The sequence below is a fragment of the Myotis yumanensis genome, unplaced genomic scaffold, assembly GCF_028538775.1.
Source record: "Myotis yumanensis isolate MYYU_CA2020_CCGP unplaced genomic scaffold, mMyoYum1.0.hap1 SCAF_3, whole genome shotgun sequence".
NCBI classification, from domain to species: domain Eukaryota; kingdom Metazoa; phylum Chordata; class Mammalia; order Chiroptera; family Vespertilionidae; genus Myotis; species Myotis yumanensis.
The window spans coordinates 93,495,623-93,511,515 of record NW_027223754.1 but is presented as its reverse complement, the minus strand read 5'-3'; the positions used below and the strand labels follow the sequence as shown (position 1 = coordinate 93,511,515).

The 15,893-nt window shown below is 41.7% G+C and overlaps 1 protein-coding gene across 1 annotated transcript in view; it reads left to right on the top strand.

The window, feature by feature from the left end:
- Positions 1-15,893, top strand: part of LCP1 (lymphocyte cytosolic protein 1) — a 69,250-nt gene that overhangs the window by 21,474 nt on the left and 31,883 nt on the right. Inside the window, exons 2-8 of the mRNA XM_070409152.1 lie at positions 673-760; positions 1,828-1,991; positions 2,877-3,006; positions 7,301-7,433; positions 10,022-10,103; positions 12,252-12,417; positions 15,514-15,656. Of these exons, the coding sequence (XP_070265253.1) occupies positions 697-760; positions 1,828-1,991; positions 2,877-3,006; positions 7,301-7,433; positions 10,022-10,103; positions 12,252-12,417; positions 15,514-15,656 (882 nt within the window). The 5' untranslated portion in view covers positions 673-696. The remainder of the gene's footprint in view (positions 1-672; positions 761-1,827; positions 1,992-2,876; positions 3,007-7,300; positions 7,434-10,021; positions 10,104-12,251; positions 12,418-15,513; positions 15,657-15,893) is intronic.

Sequence of the window (15,893 nt, the reverse complement as noted above, 5' to 3'; positions counted from 1 at the left end):
TCCAAAGTTTAGTGATTTAAAACAATCATGTTATCTCTTTTGACTCTGTTGGTTTAATGGGCACAGCTGGGTGATTCTTCTGCTCCAGGTGATGTTAACTAGATTGTGGACACCTGGGGGCTCCAATGGGCTGAAACATCCAGAATGGCCTAGTCAGGGGGCTGGCAGTTGAAACTGCCTGTCAGCTGGAGGCACAGCAGGAGCTGTTAACCAGAGCATCCAGTTCCCCTTCATTGGCTTCTTCATGTGACTTGGACATCTCACTGCATGGCAGTGAGAGGGAACATCCCAAGAATGAGCATTCCAAAAGGAAGAAAGCAGAAGTTTCTAACTGAGGCATAGATTTTCTAGCCTTCTAAATGGTCAAAGCAGTCACAGGATCAGGCCAGGTTCCAGGTGAGGGAAATCAGCTCTGCTCCAAATGTAAGCAGCAGTACATAATAGGGAGAGGAGAGACTGGTGAGAGCCATCTTCAGACACCACCATATGGAAGGTTAAAAAACAAAAACAAAACAAAAACTATTTCTTACACTTTTGAAAGATAGTTATAAATCATGAGGGATGCAGAGAAATAGTTCTTCACTTAATAAATGGAAATTGCTTTTTAAAGAAATTGGCACATTAAGAATTAACATGAACAACAGTCATTCCTTATGTTCTTCCACTCTGCAGATCTGTTGCCTAAAGCAATAAAAAATGGCCAGAGGATCAGTGTCCGATGAAGAAATGATGGAGCTCAGAGAAGCTTTTGCCAAAGTTGGTGAGTAGATCTGGTACCTCAAGTGGCACAATTCTCTTCTTTATTGACTTCAGGACATATTCATTGAAATGGTAAAATGAAAAAAAGAATAGCAGAAGTAGCAAGAATACAATGGTATTGGTTAAAGGAGTTAGGGAATTTAATTCTGAAAGATATCTTTCAAGAAAATGCTTCTTTCTCTATCAAAACATGAAATATGGGCCCTTTCTTACCTGTAGCTTTTCCTGGAAATGGCTCTTAAGTCTCATCTTTTTATTGCATCTACTTTCTTTGTTGTTATTGTTTTCTATGTGTGTGTTTTTGTATAATTTATTTATTTCATAATACTTTTTTATCATATCATTTTTTATTTATTTTTTTACAAACCAAGCTTGACAATTTGGAAATCCCTTTGTACAGTTTATAAAATAATGACTTCTAAATAAAGGCCTGGATTCACCAGCAGACCAAGCAATTATGTAAACAATTTCTGTTCACCAATATGGCTCCCTGTCATTGCATTTTCAAATCAAATTGCTTCCATAAGGTGGAACAGCACTACATACGATGCATATCTTTGAAACGTTAGCTATCAGACATGGTAGGTTGCCAGGCACCTGACGCCCTAATGACAAGAAAGGTATCCTTTGTTATGTTTCTACTTCTGATTTACACTCAGAGGAGAGTCAGCTGAAAGACAGAAATGCTGCAGGGTCAATTGTTTCCTTGTATCATTTCTCCTGCGTTCAGTGGTGTTTATTCTCTGAATTCTCATACTTTTTCTTACTCCTTATCTCTAAGCCTATGATTTATTATTATTTTCTCATCTGATTTTATTAGAGACCCTTTAGATTCTGTTGCCAGACCTCTATTTTGAAATTATGACTCCTGAATGTTGAAAGTGATGTTAAGGAATATATCCAATAGCAATAGGCCTCTTGTGAGAGTCCAACTCTTGCACAGGATCAGGTCATCACCCCTGAATGATTGCTCTGCTGCCTGTTCACTTCTAACCTTGCCCTTGCTCACTTTTCTTCATGCTCTTAGTTGAATTGCTCTGAAACTACAATTTGTCATTTGCCTTACAGATACTGATGGGAATGGGTACATCAGCTGCAATGAGTTGAATGACCTGTTCAAGGCTGCTTGCTTGCCTCTGCCTGGATACAGAGTGAGAGAAATTACAGAAAACTTGATGGCTACAGGTGATCTGGACCAGGATGGGAGGATCAGTTTTGATGAATTTATGAAGGTATGATGCATAATACAAGGAGATGCATTTGAAACTTGGAACTTTAATTCAAAAAAATATACAGAAATGTATTTCCACTCTTCAACATTATGTATTCTTTGTGGTTTTCTTGACCACATATTGGATTTCTATAGATACACTAGGGGCCCAGTGCACAAATTCCTGCACCTTGAAAGGAACTGTGGGCCACGAGGCTGCGGTAGGCACAGGGGCAGGTCTCGGCCCATCCTCCACGCCCCCACCCAGCCCCTCCCCCCGTCCCCTGTGTGCTGGCAGCCCCACTCCCTCCACCACCATTCCCATGCACTGACAGCACCGGCTCCACTCACACCCGCTGACAGTGCAGAGCGATTTCGGCCGGCGCCGGGAGGGGCGCAAGTGGGGCCAGCACTGTCAGTGGGTGCGAGCGGCAGCTGCTGCCCCAATTGCCCTTCAGGAGCATGGGGTGGTGGAGAAGCCCTCAGGGGCGATCATGGCCAGCAGCCACCGCTTGCACCCGCTGATGGCACCAAGCTATTGGGACCAGTGCCAGGCACCGGCAGTGAGTGTGAGTGGTGGCTCCAGTGCCAGCATCAGGTGTGAGTGGAGCCAGTGCAGGTGCAAGCGCCAGGTAGGACTGTGGCGCACCACTGTGCACAGGAGCAAAGAATTTTCAGTAACCACCAGAGGCTCATCTCAATGACAGCAACCAGTGCCCCACCTTGGTCTGGCACCCCTGCTCACCTGCTCCACCATCCTGCCATGGCCAACGCCTGCCATGTTCCAAACATGCCCCCTGGTGGTCAGCGCACATCATAGAGACCGATTGTTTGGTTGTTCCGGTTGTTCTGCCATTCAGTCTATTTGCATGTTAGCCTTTTATTAAATAGGATTATATTTTTGCAGGTTTTTCATGGCCTAAAAAGCACCGACGTTGCCAAGACCTTTAGAAAAGCGATCAATAAGAAGGAAGGGATTTGTGCAATTGGTGGTACTTCAGAGCAGTCTAGTGTTGACACCCAACACTCCTATTCAGGTAAGTTGTACTAATGGGTGTGGCATGGAGGTAGAGAGGGTATTGGGATGAGGTAAGAGCTGAGGGCAGAGGGAGAGGGAACCATGTAGAAAGGATGTCTTCTGGGATTACAGATTCTAAACTTAGTATTTAGACTTAAGGGATACAAAGAAAGAGAGAAGTTAAGATTAATTTATTGACTATTGCCTATTTTTCATTGCATAAGTGGGCCCGTAGTTCCAGCTCTAGGTAGGGCCCAATACCAAATAATCTTTTTTTTTAATCTTTATTTTTCAGATTATTACAGATGTTCCTCTTTTTCCTCCCATAGCTCCCCTACACCCAGTTCCCACCCCACCCCAGGCCCTCACCCCCCCGCCCCATTGCCCTTGTCCATAGGTGTAAGATCTTTGTCCAATCTCTTCCTGCACCCCCCTCACCTCCTTCCCCTAAGAATTGTCAGTCTGCTCCCTTTCCATGCCCCTGATTCTATTACATTCACCAGTTTATTCTGTTCATCAGATTTTTTATTCATTTGATTTTTAGATTACTTGATGATAGATATGTATTTGTTGTCACTTTGTTGTTCATAATTTTTATCTTTACCTTTTTCTTCTTCTTCCTCTTCTTAAAGAATACCCTTCAGCATTTCATATAATACTGGTTTGGTGGTGATGAACTCCTTTAGCTTTTTCTTGTGAAGTTCTTTATCTGAACTTCAATTCTGAATGATAGCTTTGCTAGGTAGAGTAATCTTGGTTGTAAGTTCTTGCTATTCATTACTTTGAATATTTCTTGCCACTCCCTTCTGGACTGCATAGTTTCTGTTGAGAAATCAGCTGACAGTCATATGGGTACTCCCTTGTAGGTAACTAACTGTTTTTCTCTTGCTGCTTTTAATATCTCTCTTTGTCTTTTGCCCTTGGCATTTTAATTATGATGTGTCTTGGTGTGGTCCTCTTTGGATTCCTCTTGTTTGGGGTTCTCTGCGCTTCCTGGACTTGTAAGTCTATTTCTTTCACCAGGTGGGGGAAGTTTCCAGTCATTATTTCTTCAAATAGGTTTTCAATGTCTTGCTCTCTTTCTCTTTCTGGCACCCCCATAATTCGGATGTTGGTATGCTTGAAGTTATCCCAGAGGCTCCTTACACTATCTTCATATTTTTGGATTCTTTTTTCTTTTTGCTCTTCCAGTTGGGTGTTTTTTGCTTCCTCATATTTCAAATCTTTGACTTAATTATTGGGATCGTCTAGTCTACTGTTGAATCTCTGTATATTATTCTTTATTTCAGTTAATGTATGCTTAATTTCTGACTGGTCCTTTTTTTTTTTTTTTTTTTTTTCCTTTGGCATTCTGACTAAGATCCTTGAAGGTTTCACTAAGTTTCTCAGAGGTTTCTAAAAGATTCTTGAGTAACCTTATAACTGTGGTTTTGAACTCTATACAGTAGGTTTTTGGGTTACATCGGAGATCCATTCCTACGACGTAATGAGATTTTCGCCATAAGTCGGAACCCAATTACATGAGCACCTACGTCACTCACATGGAACACATATACAGCAGTAATGAAGTGAAACAGTAAAAAAAAATTTAAAAGAAAGAACAATTCCTGACCTTTACTTGTGGTAAATAAATAATAAAAAACATAAAGCACATATGTACATATGTTGAAATGATGGAACTTTTTTTCATATAAATACTGTAAAAGGAGATGACAATGTAACCACAAAATGACGTATATCGAGTCCGACGTAACCCTAGGACTGCCTGTATCCAGTATTTTGCTTCCTTCCATTTCTTTTCATTTATGACATGTTTTTTTGTCTCCACATTTTGGCTGCTTCCCTGTGTTTGTTTCTATGTATTGGGTAGCTGCTAAGTCTCCTTGAGTTGATAGAGTGGCCTTGTGTGGTAGGTGTCTTATGGGGCCCAGAGGCTCAGCCTCCCCAATCACCTGAGGTGGACATTCTTGGTGCACCCTTTTCTGTGTGCACAGTCTTGTTGTAGTTAAGCCTTGATTGCTGTTGGTATCACTGGAGGAATTGACCTCCAGGCCAATTGGTTGCAAGGACCAGCTGTGTCTACAGTGTGAGAGCTGCTGTGCAGGAGACACCCTTATGGGGCAAGATTTGCTTCTGGTGCTCACTGAGTCTGCCCCTTGAGTGTGTCACTTATGAATGTGAAGAGTTGTAACCTGGTATGGTCTCACACTAACCACTGTGTACACTGGCTCTTGGATCTCCAAGGAGGTGCAAAGTCAGCCACTGCCTGGGGCCACTCAGCAGGAGCTACAGAGAGATTTTCAGATTCCTCCTCTTTGTATCGGGTTTGGAAGTGCCCAGATGAGGCCCAGCTGTGAAGCAAGGCAGGCTGCTGCTGCCAGCCTTAGGCCTTGTTTAGGTAGCTTTGGGGCACCCTGACCCAGCTGCTGCCGGTTTGACAGGTTTTAGGCTGAGAAAGGACAGGCCATTCATATGCAAAAGCCGCTGTGCACAACTTGGGTGGGGTTGCAAATTGGGTGGGGCAGGGTCTCAGGGAATTACCAGGGCGGAGCAAACAGCAATGGCTGCCAGTCAGCCCTGCACCGGAGAGTTCCCAGCACGGGAACAATGACGGCTGCGAACACCTCCATCTGAAAGAAAGCCGCCCTAGCATTCCTGCCCTGATGCCAGACAGTCCAGTTTCTCCCCATATGTGTCTGGGTCCCCCATAGTCTTTCCTGGAAATGGAGTTCAGAGCAAGCAGGAGCTTGTATCTCCCTCCCGATTAAAAAAACAACACACCTGGGTGCCAGCCCATTCTGCACCTCCGTACCTCCTACCAGTCTCAATGTGCTTTCTTCATCTCTCTAGTTGTAGTACTTCCACTCAGCCAGCTTTCCCGTGGTTCTGGATGATGGTTGTTCTGTCTTTTAGTTGTAATTTTGATGTGGTTGTGAGAGGCAGCAAGTACAGGTGTTTACCTATGCTGCCATCTTGGTTCTCTCCCCCAAATAATCTTATCAGCATTTAAAAAATACATTAAAGGCTGCCAAAATTGCTTTGTAAATCTTTTGGACAAAATGAGCTACTTAGGCTTCTACATTTAAATTTCATGTTTATTCTTTTTAAAAAATATATATTTTATTGATTTTTTACAGAGAGGAAGGGAGAGGGATAGAGAGTTAGAAACATCGATGAGAGAGAAGCATCGATTAGCTGCCTCCTGCACACTCCCTACTGGGGATATGCCCACAACCAAGGTACATGCCCTTGACCGGAATAGAGGCTGGGACCTTTCAGTCCACAGGCTGACGCTCTATCCACTGAGCCAAACTGGTTAGGGCCATGTTTATTCTTAATGCCAACTGAATAGTCCAAAAAATTATATTTTCATTGATTTGGAAGAAAGTTGCATATTTATTCTGAAGGTTCTGAAAGCTGTCATCCAACAACCTTGATGGAAACTTATAATAGCTCTAACAGTATAATAATCCAACAATGCCCAAACTGAGTTCTTCAAAGTATTAGTTGTTCTTAAAGATAAGTTCATGGTTAAGTAGCATCTGCAATTCCTAAGACAAAGTTTAGCCATTTATTTTGAAATACAGAAATTTTCAAAGCCTTTTGCTATATAAATGTACATTATGAAACTTCAAGACAGTGATATGCTATACAGTGTTTCTCAAACTTTTGTGACTTAGGATTCTTCTGAGGGATACTGTTGCTTTCAATGACACACAAATTGGCAATCATAGTGCTGGGCATAACTTGAAGTTTTATTAAAATTTCTAAAATTGACCTCTGGCAGCTTTACTGGTAGGAAAGAAAGATTATATCACAAATTATTTCATTTCATAGTAATTTCATTATAAAAAAATTTAGAGATATTGCAAAGATTGCCTGTGATCATCCCACATTTAAATCAGCATGGATAAAGGCAGAGCCCCCAGTTTTATTCTGTAAGAATTAGATCACATTTATATTTAAATTATATATAAATATAAAGAAAATATACTCTATTATTTATATATATTTACATTTATAAAATATAGCTATATACTTGCTTTTAAGTATAAAATAATTGCATATGTATACATATATATAGCTTTAAATCTACTTGCTGTATGTTTTCTGACTTGGAGTGAGCAGAGAGTCTGTGCTATATCCCAAGTCATCGAAGATTTTTTAAATGTCAATAAATATGAAAAGATCAGATAATGGGTGAGATGACCTTGCAATGTCTCTCCTGAGCATGAGAATCTAAGATCCACAGGTATAATTTTTATATTAGATTTTTACTTTGCAAATAATCCATTTTAATCATTTACTTGCAGAGGAAGAGAAGTATGCCTTTGTTAATTGGATAAACAAAGCCCTGGAAAATGACCCTGACTGTCGGCATGTCATCCCAATGAATCCAAACACGAATGATCTCTTCAATGCTGTTGGGGACGGCATCGTCCTTTGGTAAGTAACACTTCCTTCTTGGTTTCCGAAGGTTTCACTAGAATTTTCTGGAATACCAACAATTAATTGTGTTTATCCTAAACCAAATTCTATTGGTGTCAGCTGGACTTGAAATGCTTTTCTGGACTTTTACTTGGCAGGTCCAGGAGAGAAACCTACTGTCAAGAGCAAATTATAACAAGAAATGTGAAACGACTATTTTTTAAGTGCAGAAGAAGGATGCACAGTATAGAGACAAACATAAACATAGAGATACAGTGATACAAGGTCCAGGCAATTATTTAGGGGATATATGCCACTTTGCTTCATTGGAGCATGGCTTACGTGAGAGTAGACAGAGTTAATAATAGCAGCGTGATAACAGACTAATACAATGGACGTCCTATGCTAAGGGAGTTGGAAGTGGTGCACACAAATACACAACTGAGGGCACCTGAAAAGGAGGAATGTATTCTTCTTTGGGAGGTCTCAGAACACAGCTGGTCAATTCACGATGGTGTCTTTGAAAATGCCTCTGCAGCTCTTGCTTTAGCAGCTTCTCTGTCATCATAAAACATGGTATTAGTGAGGAGGCTTGAAATGCTCAATCTCAGGTGAGTCCATGTGTTGAAAGGAGGGACAGGTGGGCAAGACTTTAAGCCCCTTTTCTCTGCTCTGACCAGAGCAATTCTGCTTTTGATATTTTATTTATTAGAGTTCATTTTTTAAACATTCAACTGCTAAAAACTCACACACACAACCTAGCCTATAGGATCAAGTCCTGGTTCCTTTGGTTGGCACCCAACCTCCCCCATCAATCTTCTGGTTTTACCTTCCAATGCCCCCTGACTCAAGAACCCAGTCCAGGGTACTGAATACATGGCTTTATAAATGACAGCAAGCATATAGTATCTTGCTTATAATTTGAAACTGTGGCTTTGCCTTTTATTTTTAAGAATGCCCTTCCCTATCCTTTCCTTCTATACAGATCCAATTATGGTGTAAGTTTCTGGTCTATTCCAACCTCCAGTGATTTCTTCCTTAACTGAATTCTTTTTTAAAAACATATATTTTATTGATTTTTTTTTACAGAGAGGAAGGGAGAGGGATAGAGAGTTAGAAACATCAATGAGAGAGAAACACTGATCAGCTGCCTCTTGCACACTCCCCACTGGGGATGTCCCCGCAACCGAGGTACATGCCCTTGACCAGAAAAGAACCTGGAACCTTTTGGTTCGCAGGCCAACAATCTATCCACTGAGCCAAACTGGCTAGGGCCTTAACTGAATTCTTAAAACATATGTTCTTTGTAATACTTTGGAAGCCATAATAATGTCCTGCTTTGGACTATCTTTTTATATCCAGATATTTTGTCTCTGTAATTGGATTACACACTTTTCAATGGCATGGGTGTCTCCCACTTTTAAAGTCACCTCTCTGCAGCACCATCTCCCAGAGCTTCTGGTTCACTCCAATTTCATATTTTTCCAAATTACGATTTAGGAGTTTGTTTTGCCTATATTGTAGTAAAATGCCTTTTAGTTAAATATGTGTATATATACATGAAAAAGTTATAGAAATACATCTTTAAACAACTACCACCAAAAAAAAAAGGTAGTTGGAAAAATTGTTAATGTAATTTCTGAGCTCATTAAAAAAAGAAATAGTCATAGTCAAATTTAATATTCTTTGAATTTGTTATTCTTTGTATTTTTATTCTAATTCGCTTTTTAAAAATAAGATGGAGGTGAACTAAGGAAATTTATTTTTTATGTCCCATTGAAGGTTAAATCAATGCTGACTTGGGTAAAATCAGTTTTTCATAAACAATACCTGCTGGCTTTGGCTGTCTAATCAATGTATTAGCTACTTGTATGGGTGAAATTTCTAAAGTATTGATACAATAATGACTACAGGAAGATATAAAAATTTTATCAGGTGACTAATTAAAGGCATAGAGTTTGACCAGGTGTCAAATAGAAATTGAGACATCATATAAGCTCAAAAGTGTATATTTTATGTAGTGGAACAATTTTTATGCCTGAGAAAGTGAAGAACTCATGGAGGATTTGCTTTGGCTCTCCTCCCAGAATTTCATAATATGCTAAGGAAACCAGGAAAATTTTGTAGCTTTTAAGGTAAGTGACTGAAGTGGGGTCCTTATTTTTTGGCTCAATATATTAGTATGAGTTTAGGAATATTAACCTTTCCTACAGATGGTTTGAATCTCATCAAAATTGCATAACTGCCTGGCCAGTGTGGCTCAGTGGTTGAGCGTCGACCCATGAACCAGGAGGTCATGGTTTGATTCCTGGTCAGGGCACATGCCTGGGTTGCAGGCTCAACCCCCAGGGGTGGGGTGTGCAGGAGGCAGCTGATCAATGATTCTCTCTCATTATTGATGTTTCTATTTCTCTCTCCCTTTCTCTTCCCCTCTCTGAAATCAATAAAAACATAGAAAAAAATTTTAATTGCGTAACTGATTTTATATCTAAACACCGGATAGCAACGATTATGTTACCATTTTATGATATTGCTAGAATTTAAATTCAGTGTTACTGGGCCCTATTATTTAGAAGCCTGATTTCTTTAACTTGTTTCTCTTTCAGTAAAATGATCAACCTATCAGTGCCTGACACAATTGATGAAAGAACAATAAACAAAAAGAAACTCACCCCTTTCACCATTCAGGTATGTCTTCCCTCTGTTACTTTCAAAGAGGATTGTGCTTGGAATGAATGCTCACCAGAAGTGCTGAGTCACACTTGTTCAGGGCTCAGACATTATTCCCTAACCCCAGGCTTTGGACTGGTGATTGTCATGACTAGTGCAGATAGAGGAACACATTTATGTTTGTTCTTTTATGAAAATAACAGGGGTGGGGGATGGGGTATTGGAAGTGGGAGAAGGTTAGCCTGGTGTGAATAGTTTGGGAATTCTTTGTTTTGGCCGCTTATGAATAAAATTCACATTGGTAAAGTTTTAACTTAAACTTACCCCAGCAATTTATCGTTGAGCTGATGCCAGATACGTAGCATTTTAGCAGAAAAGATAAGACTTTCTAAAAGTGAGGGTGTGAAAACGGCAAGTGCTCTTAGAGCCTACACAGTGCTCTTTGCTGCAGCCACCAGAGTGATACATATAACCTGTTTGTACACCTTCAGTGAGTTGATTAACTGGAACAATAATCAACCGATAGTAAGTAAGCTGTATTTCTATGTTATGTTCCAGTATTTAACATTATTGTAATTCTATTGCTGGGAAACCATGTCTCATTTCTTAAATCATGAACAATAAATTACATCCTGTTTGGATTTAAGCAACCCTGAAGACTTTTAAAAATATGTATTTTTTTATTGATTTCAGAAAGGAAGGGAGGGGGGAGAGAGACAGAAACATCACTGATGAGAGAGAATCACTGATCAGCTGCCTCCTGCATGCCCCACACTGGGGATAGAGCCCGCAACCTGGGCATGTGGCCTGACTAGGAGTCAAACCGTGATCTCCTGGTTCATAGGTCGATGCTCAACCACTGAGCCATGCTGGCCTGGTAACCCTGTGTACTTTTAAAATGGAATTGTTAACCAAAGAGAACAATGATGTTAAACCTATATGAAGGAACTTAATGTTAAATTTACTCATAATGTTGGTCAGAAGAATTGGTATTTTTCACTCATCATTTGAACTATACACTAGGGTAAAAAAAATACTTTTCTTCTCATAGTTACTTTCCCAATTTGACTAGTGGCCAGTATTTTGTTTTGTTAATTTATCATAAAACCAACTTCTATACATCTCTGACTCTGATAAATTCTCCTTGTTGAACCTAAGAATAGTATATAGATTCTAGACTGAAAATTTCACTGACTCACAGTATTCCAACTGTGAGTTACATTATATACATTGTTGTTAGTGATAACAACATATAATCTATACACATGTGTGCATGTGTGTGTGTGAACACATGGGTGTGTGTTTGAGTAGATGTGTATGTGCTCAAGGTCCCTAGATATTACCAATATTCAACAAATTGTCCTAGTAAGAACCACTCTATCTTTTCTACAAATTTGATTTATACATTTTTTATTCCTTTAATACAAAACCTGAAAGTCAAAAAGCTATTTTATTACTCTCTTTTGTGACCTTGGTAACAATTGTGTTATTAATGATAGACAGTGACAAGGTAATGAGGGTATGTTCTCCCCTCAAAGGTGCCCCCTTTTTTCTGGCTGATGGAGATATTGAGTGTGAAGGCACCATCACACAGAAAGATGGAAAAATACATCACTCATTTGTTTCATCCTGACCAGAATGGGTCTTCAACTCAGGGTTCTGGTTTGATTGACTAGGTACTATATACGCCCTGTGTCTGGGTTACTGGATTTCCTTTTCCAGTTATTACTCACTGCTTTTCTCAATGTCAAAATCTAGTGCCTTTACACCTGTGAAGTTTCCAGAAACAAAGTATTGTTATTGCTGCCAATCAGGAATCATCATTTAGTATTTGCAAAATCAAAAACAAAACTTGCATGACCTCACTCATTTGTGAAATATAATGAACAACATAAACTGATGAACAAAAATAGATCTAAAACACGGAAGCATCGAACAGATTGTCGAACCTCAGATGGAAGGCAGGGGAGGGTGGGTGGTGGGAAGAGATCAACCAATGAACTTGTATACATATATGCATAACCCATGGATACAGACAATAGGTTGGTGAAGGCCTGAGGTGGAGGGGGTGGGCTGGAAGAGGTCAATGGGGGGAAAAAGGAGGACATATGTAATAGTTTCAACAATAAAGATTTTTTAAAAACTTTCATACTTTTTCTCCCGCAGGAGAATTTGAATCTGGCTCTGAACTCTGCCTCAGCCATTGGATGCCATGTGGTTAACATCGGGGCTGAGGACTTAAAGGAGGGGAAGCCTTACCTGGTCCTGGGACTTTTGTGGCAAGTCATCAAGATTGGGTTGTTTGCCGACATTGAACTCAGCAGAAATGAAGGTACAAGTAAAGCTTCAAATGTCATTAGTGAGGTGGCTTTGTATTACTGCATGTGTTGGGGGCTGTAGGAGGTGATGTCAGGAATAGTCAAGCTCAGAATCCTCAATTTTTTAAAAACTACAGTTATATTGAATTCATTGTACTAATGTAATAGATTTTATCCATGCTGATTAGATTTTTTTAAATGATGGAACAAAAGCTTTTTAAGACTACAGACTAATAATAATGCATTTTTAGAACCTATAGCTCAGTCTAGCTGTCTGCGACTCCAACCTCAAGAGCTTTTCTGAGTTAATTTTGCTTTTAGACACTTTGTAACAAGTCTACTTTTAAATTGTGTTTTATGAAGTGATTCACATTCGTATACTGCAGTGATACCAATAGATTAGGAGAAACTTGGTGTAGTTCTTACCAAGATGATAGAAAATTACATTTAGTGTTTCAAAGTTCTCAGCTAAATATGCAGCTGTGAATCTATTTCTAGTTGCTCTGAGCACCCTATCTGCATTTAAACTATTACAGCCCTGTCCTTTAGACAGAAGTAATAGATCTTGATAAGTATTATGTAAAATATAGTGTTACTTTTTGATTTTCAGGTACAGATCCTACCAATACAAAATCTGTAGCCAAATTCTAATCTTTATAAAGTCCAAATTCTAATCTTTTAAAGTCCAAATCTTTATATATAAAGATTATATATATAGAGGCCCGGTGCACAAAAATTTGTGCATTCGGTGGGGGGGGAGGTCCCCCAGCCCCTTTGCCCTCTCGCAGTCTGGGACCCCTCGGGAGATAACGACCTGCTGGCTTAGGCCTGCTTCTGGGTGGCAGAGGGCAGGCCCAATCCCTAGGTGCAGCCCCTGGTCACGCTCAGGGTAGGGCCGATTGGGGGGTTGGGGCGCCACCCCTGTCACACTCAAGACAGGGTTGATGGGGAGGTTGCGGCGCCACCCCCTGTCATGCACAGAGCAGGGCCCATCAGGGGTGTTGGGGCTCCGTACCCTGTCACGCACAGAGCAGGGCCGATCAGGGGGTTGAGGAGCTCCCTGCAGTCACTCACAGAGTAGGGCCGATAGGGGAGTTGGGGCACCGCCCCCTGTCACACACAGAGCAGGGCGGATCAGGGGTTTGGGGCGCTGCATCCTGTCACACACAGAGCAAGGCCCATGGAGCGGGGTTGGGGCATCGCCCCCTGTCACACTCAAGGCAGGGTCAATGGGGAGCTTGCGGCGCCACCCCCTGTCATGCACAGAGCAGGGCCCATCAGGGGTGTTGGGGCTCTGTACCCTGTCACGCACAGAGCAGGGCGGATCAGGGGGTTGGGGCGCTGCACCCTGTCACACTCAGGGCAGGGCCAATGGGGAGGTTATGGCTCTACCCTGTCATACACACAGCAAGGCCCATGGAGGGGAGTTGGGGCGCCACCCTCTATCACCCACAGAGCAGGGCCGATCAGGGGGTTGGGGCGCCGCCACTGTCACACTCAGGGCAGGGCCGATGGAGAGGTTATGGCTCTACCCTGTCACACACAGAGCAGGGCCCATGGGGGGGGCGGGGGGAGGTTGGGGTGCCGCACCCTGTCACACACAGAGCAGGGCCGATCAGAGGGTTAGTGCGCTGCACCCTGTCAAACACAGAGCCACAGGGCAATCAGGGGATTGGGGAGCTCCCCCCTATCAGGCACAGAGCAGGGCTGGTCAGAGGGTTGGGGAGCCTTCTCCTGTCACAGAGCAGGGCAGATAGGGAGGTTGTGGCCCCACCCCCTGTCACACACAGAGCCACAGGGCGATCAGGGGGTTTGGGCGCTGCCCCCTGTCACGATGATCCCGGTGCCGGGAGCCTTGCTGCTCCGCTGATCCCGGTGCTGGGAGGCATATTACCCTTTTACTATATAGGATAGAGGCCTGGTACATGAGTAGGGGCTGGCTGGTTTGCCCTGAAGGGTGTCCTGGATCAGGGTGGGGGTCCCCACTGGGGTGCCTGGCCAGTCTGGGTGAGGGGCTGAGGGCTGTTTTCCGGAAGCGAGTGACTGAGCTTCCAACCGCTCCTTATTTTCTTTTTTTTTTTTTATTCTGGGCCAGCTTTAGCTCTGAGGCCTCGCCTCTGAAAACATCTATACAATGTTGCTAAAGCCCGGCTGAATGAAAGCCGGTTTCTGGGGTTTTGTTTAGCTTCTTATTTCAACATAGTACATAGTTGCTTAGAGTTGCAGCTGAGAGGCCGGCAAGTTAGGCGGGGAACGTTGGAGTCCGCAGTCACTGAAGCAAGCAAACCTCCCTGCTCGCTTCAGTGCATGGCTGCCGGCCGCCATCTTGGCTGACAGTTAATTTGCATATACTCACTGATTAGCCAATGAAAAGGGTAGCGGTCATACGCCAATTACCATGTTTCTCTTTTATTAGTGTAGATAATGTTATTATATACTTTTAAAGTCCAAATCACAATAACCTGTGAAGAATCCTGGGGTAATATAAGACCAATATATTAAGCATAAAATAAAGAAGAAGAAGAAACAAATAGAGAACTCAGAGTCCATGAGAAAGACTTTCAATTTGCAAATAATAACCTCAGTTAAATTTAAATTTTTTAACTGAGGAAGAAATATGTATTCATCTGGAAAATATAGAAGAAAGAGTTTATCTTACTTTTTGAGCTGCTATAATTATTCAAGAAAGCATTTGAAATATTAAACACAATTTTTGAACATAGTCATTATTACAAAATTGATCACTTAAAAGCAAAAATGTTGTCATCTCATGAAATGTGATCTGACAGACCCCGTGGAGTGTTCTGAGCCAATAGTCTTGTTTATTTCCTTGGCTCTACCAACTTACTCTTAGGCATAGCATTGAGATTAATTGGTGCCTTTTCTTTCCCATCTGAAAAATAGAGATAATAAATTAACTCACAGTACCCTACACCTTTTTTTAGGGAATAATAATAAAGTATTTACTCCATGGGAAAAGCTGTGAGTATCTTTACCCTAGAGAGAGAAAGTTGCTATCTTTGGCTTTCCAGCAGAGCACAATGGAAGTTATAACTAATCCTCCCAAATATCCCTGTATTCATTTTACTTCTGCTTTTGTGTTTCCTCAGTTCTGATTGCTCTTCTGAGAGAAGGGGAGAGTCTGGAGGATTTGATGAAACTCTCCCCTGAGGAGCTCCTGCTGAGATGGGCTAATTACCACCTGGAAAACTCAGGCTGCAGCAAAATCAGCAACTTCAGTACCGACATCAAGGTAGGAGAAGTGTAACTTGAACATGATTGACTGCAGGAGTGAAAGGAGTTTCGGTGTTAATGGAGTAAAAATGAAGACAGTGGGCCCCATCTCTTTAGAGAGTGGCTGGTGCTGTTTTGGAAGGCTTGCTGTTCTCAAGTCCATGTGCTGGGCCACACACAGATCTGTTTGAAGTCTAGCAAGTGCACAGCAACAAAAGGTGATGGGTCGTCCTTAGAGTTTCAATATCAGGAAGTA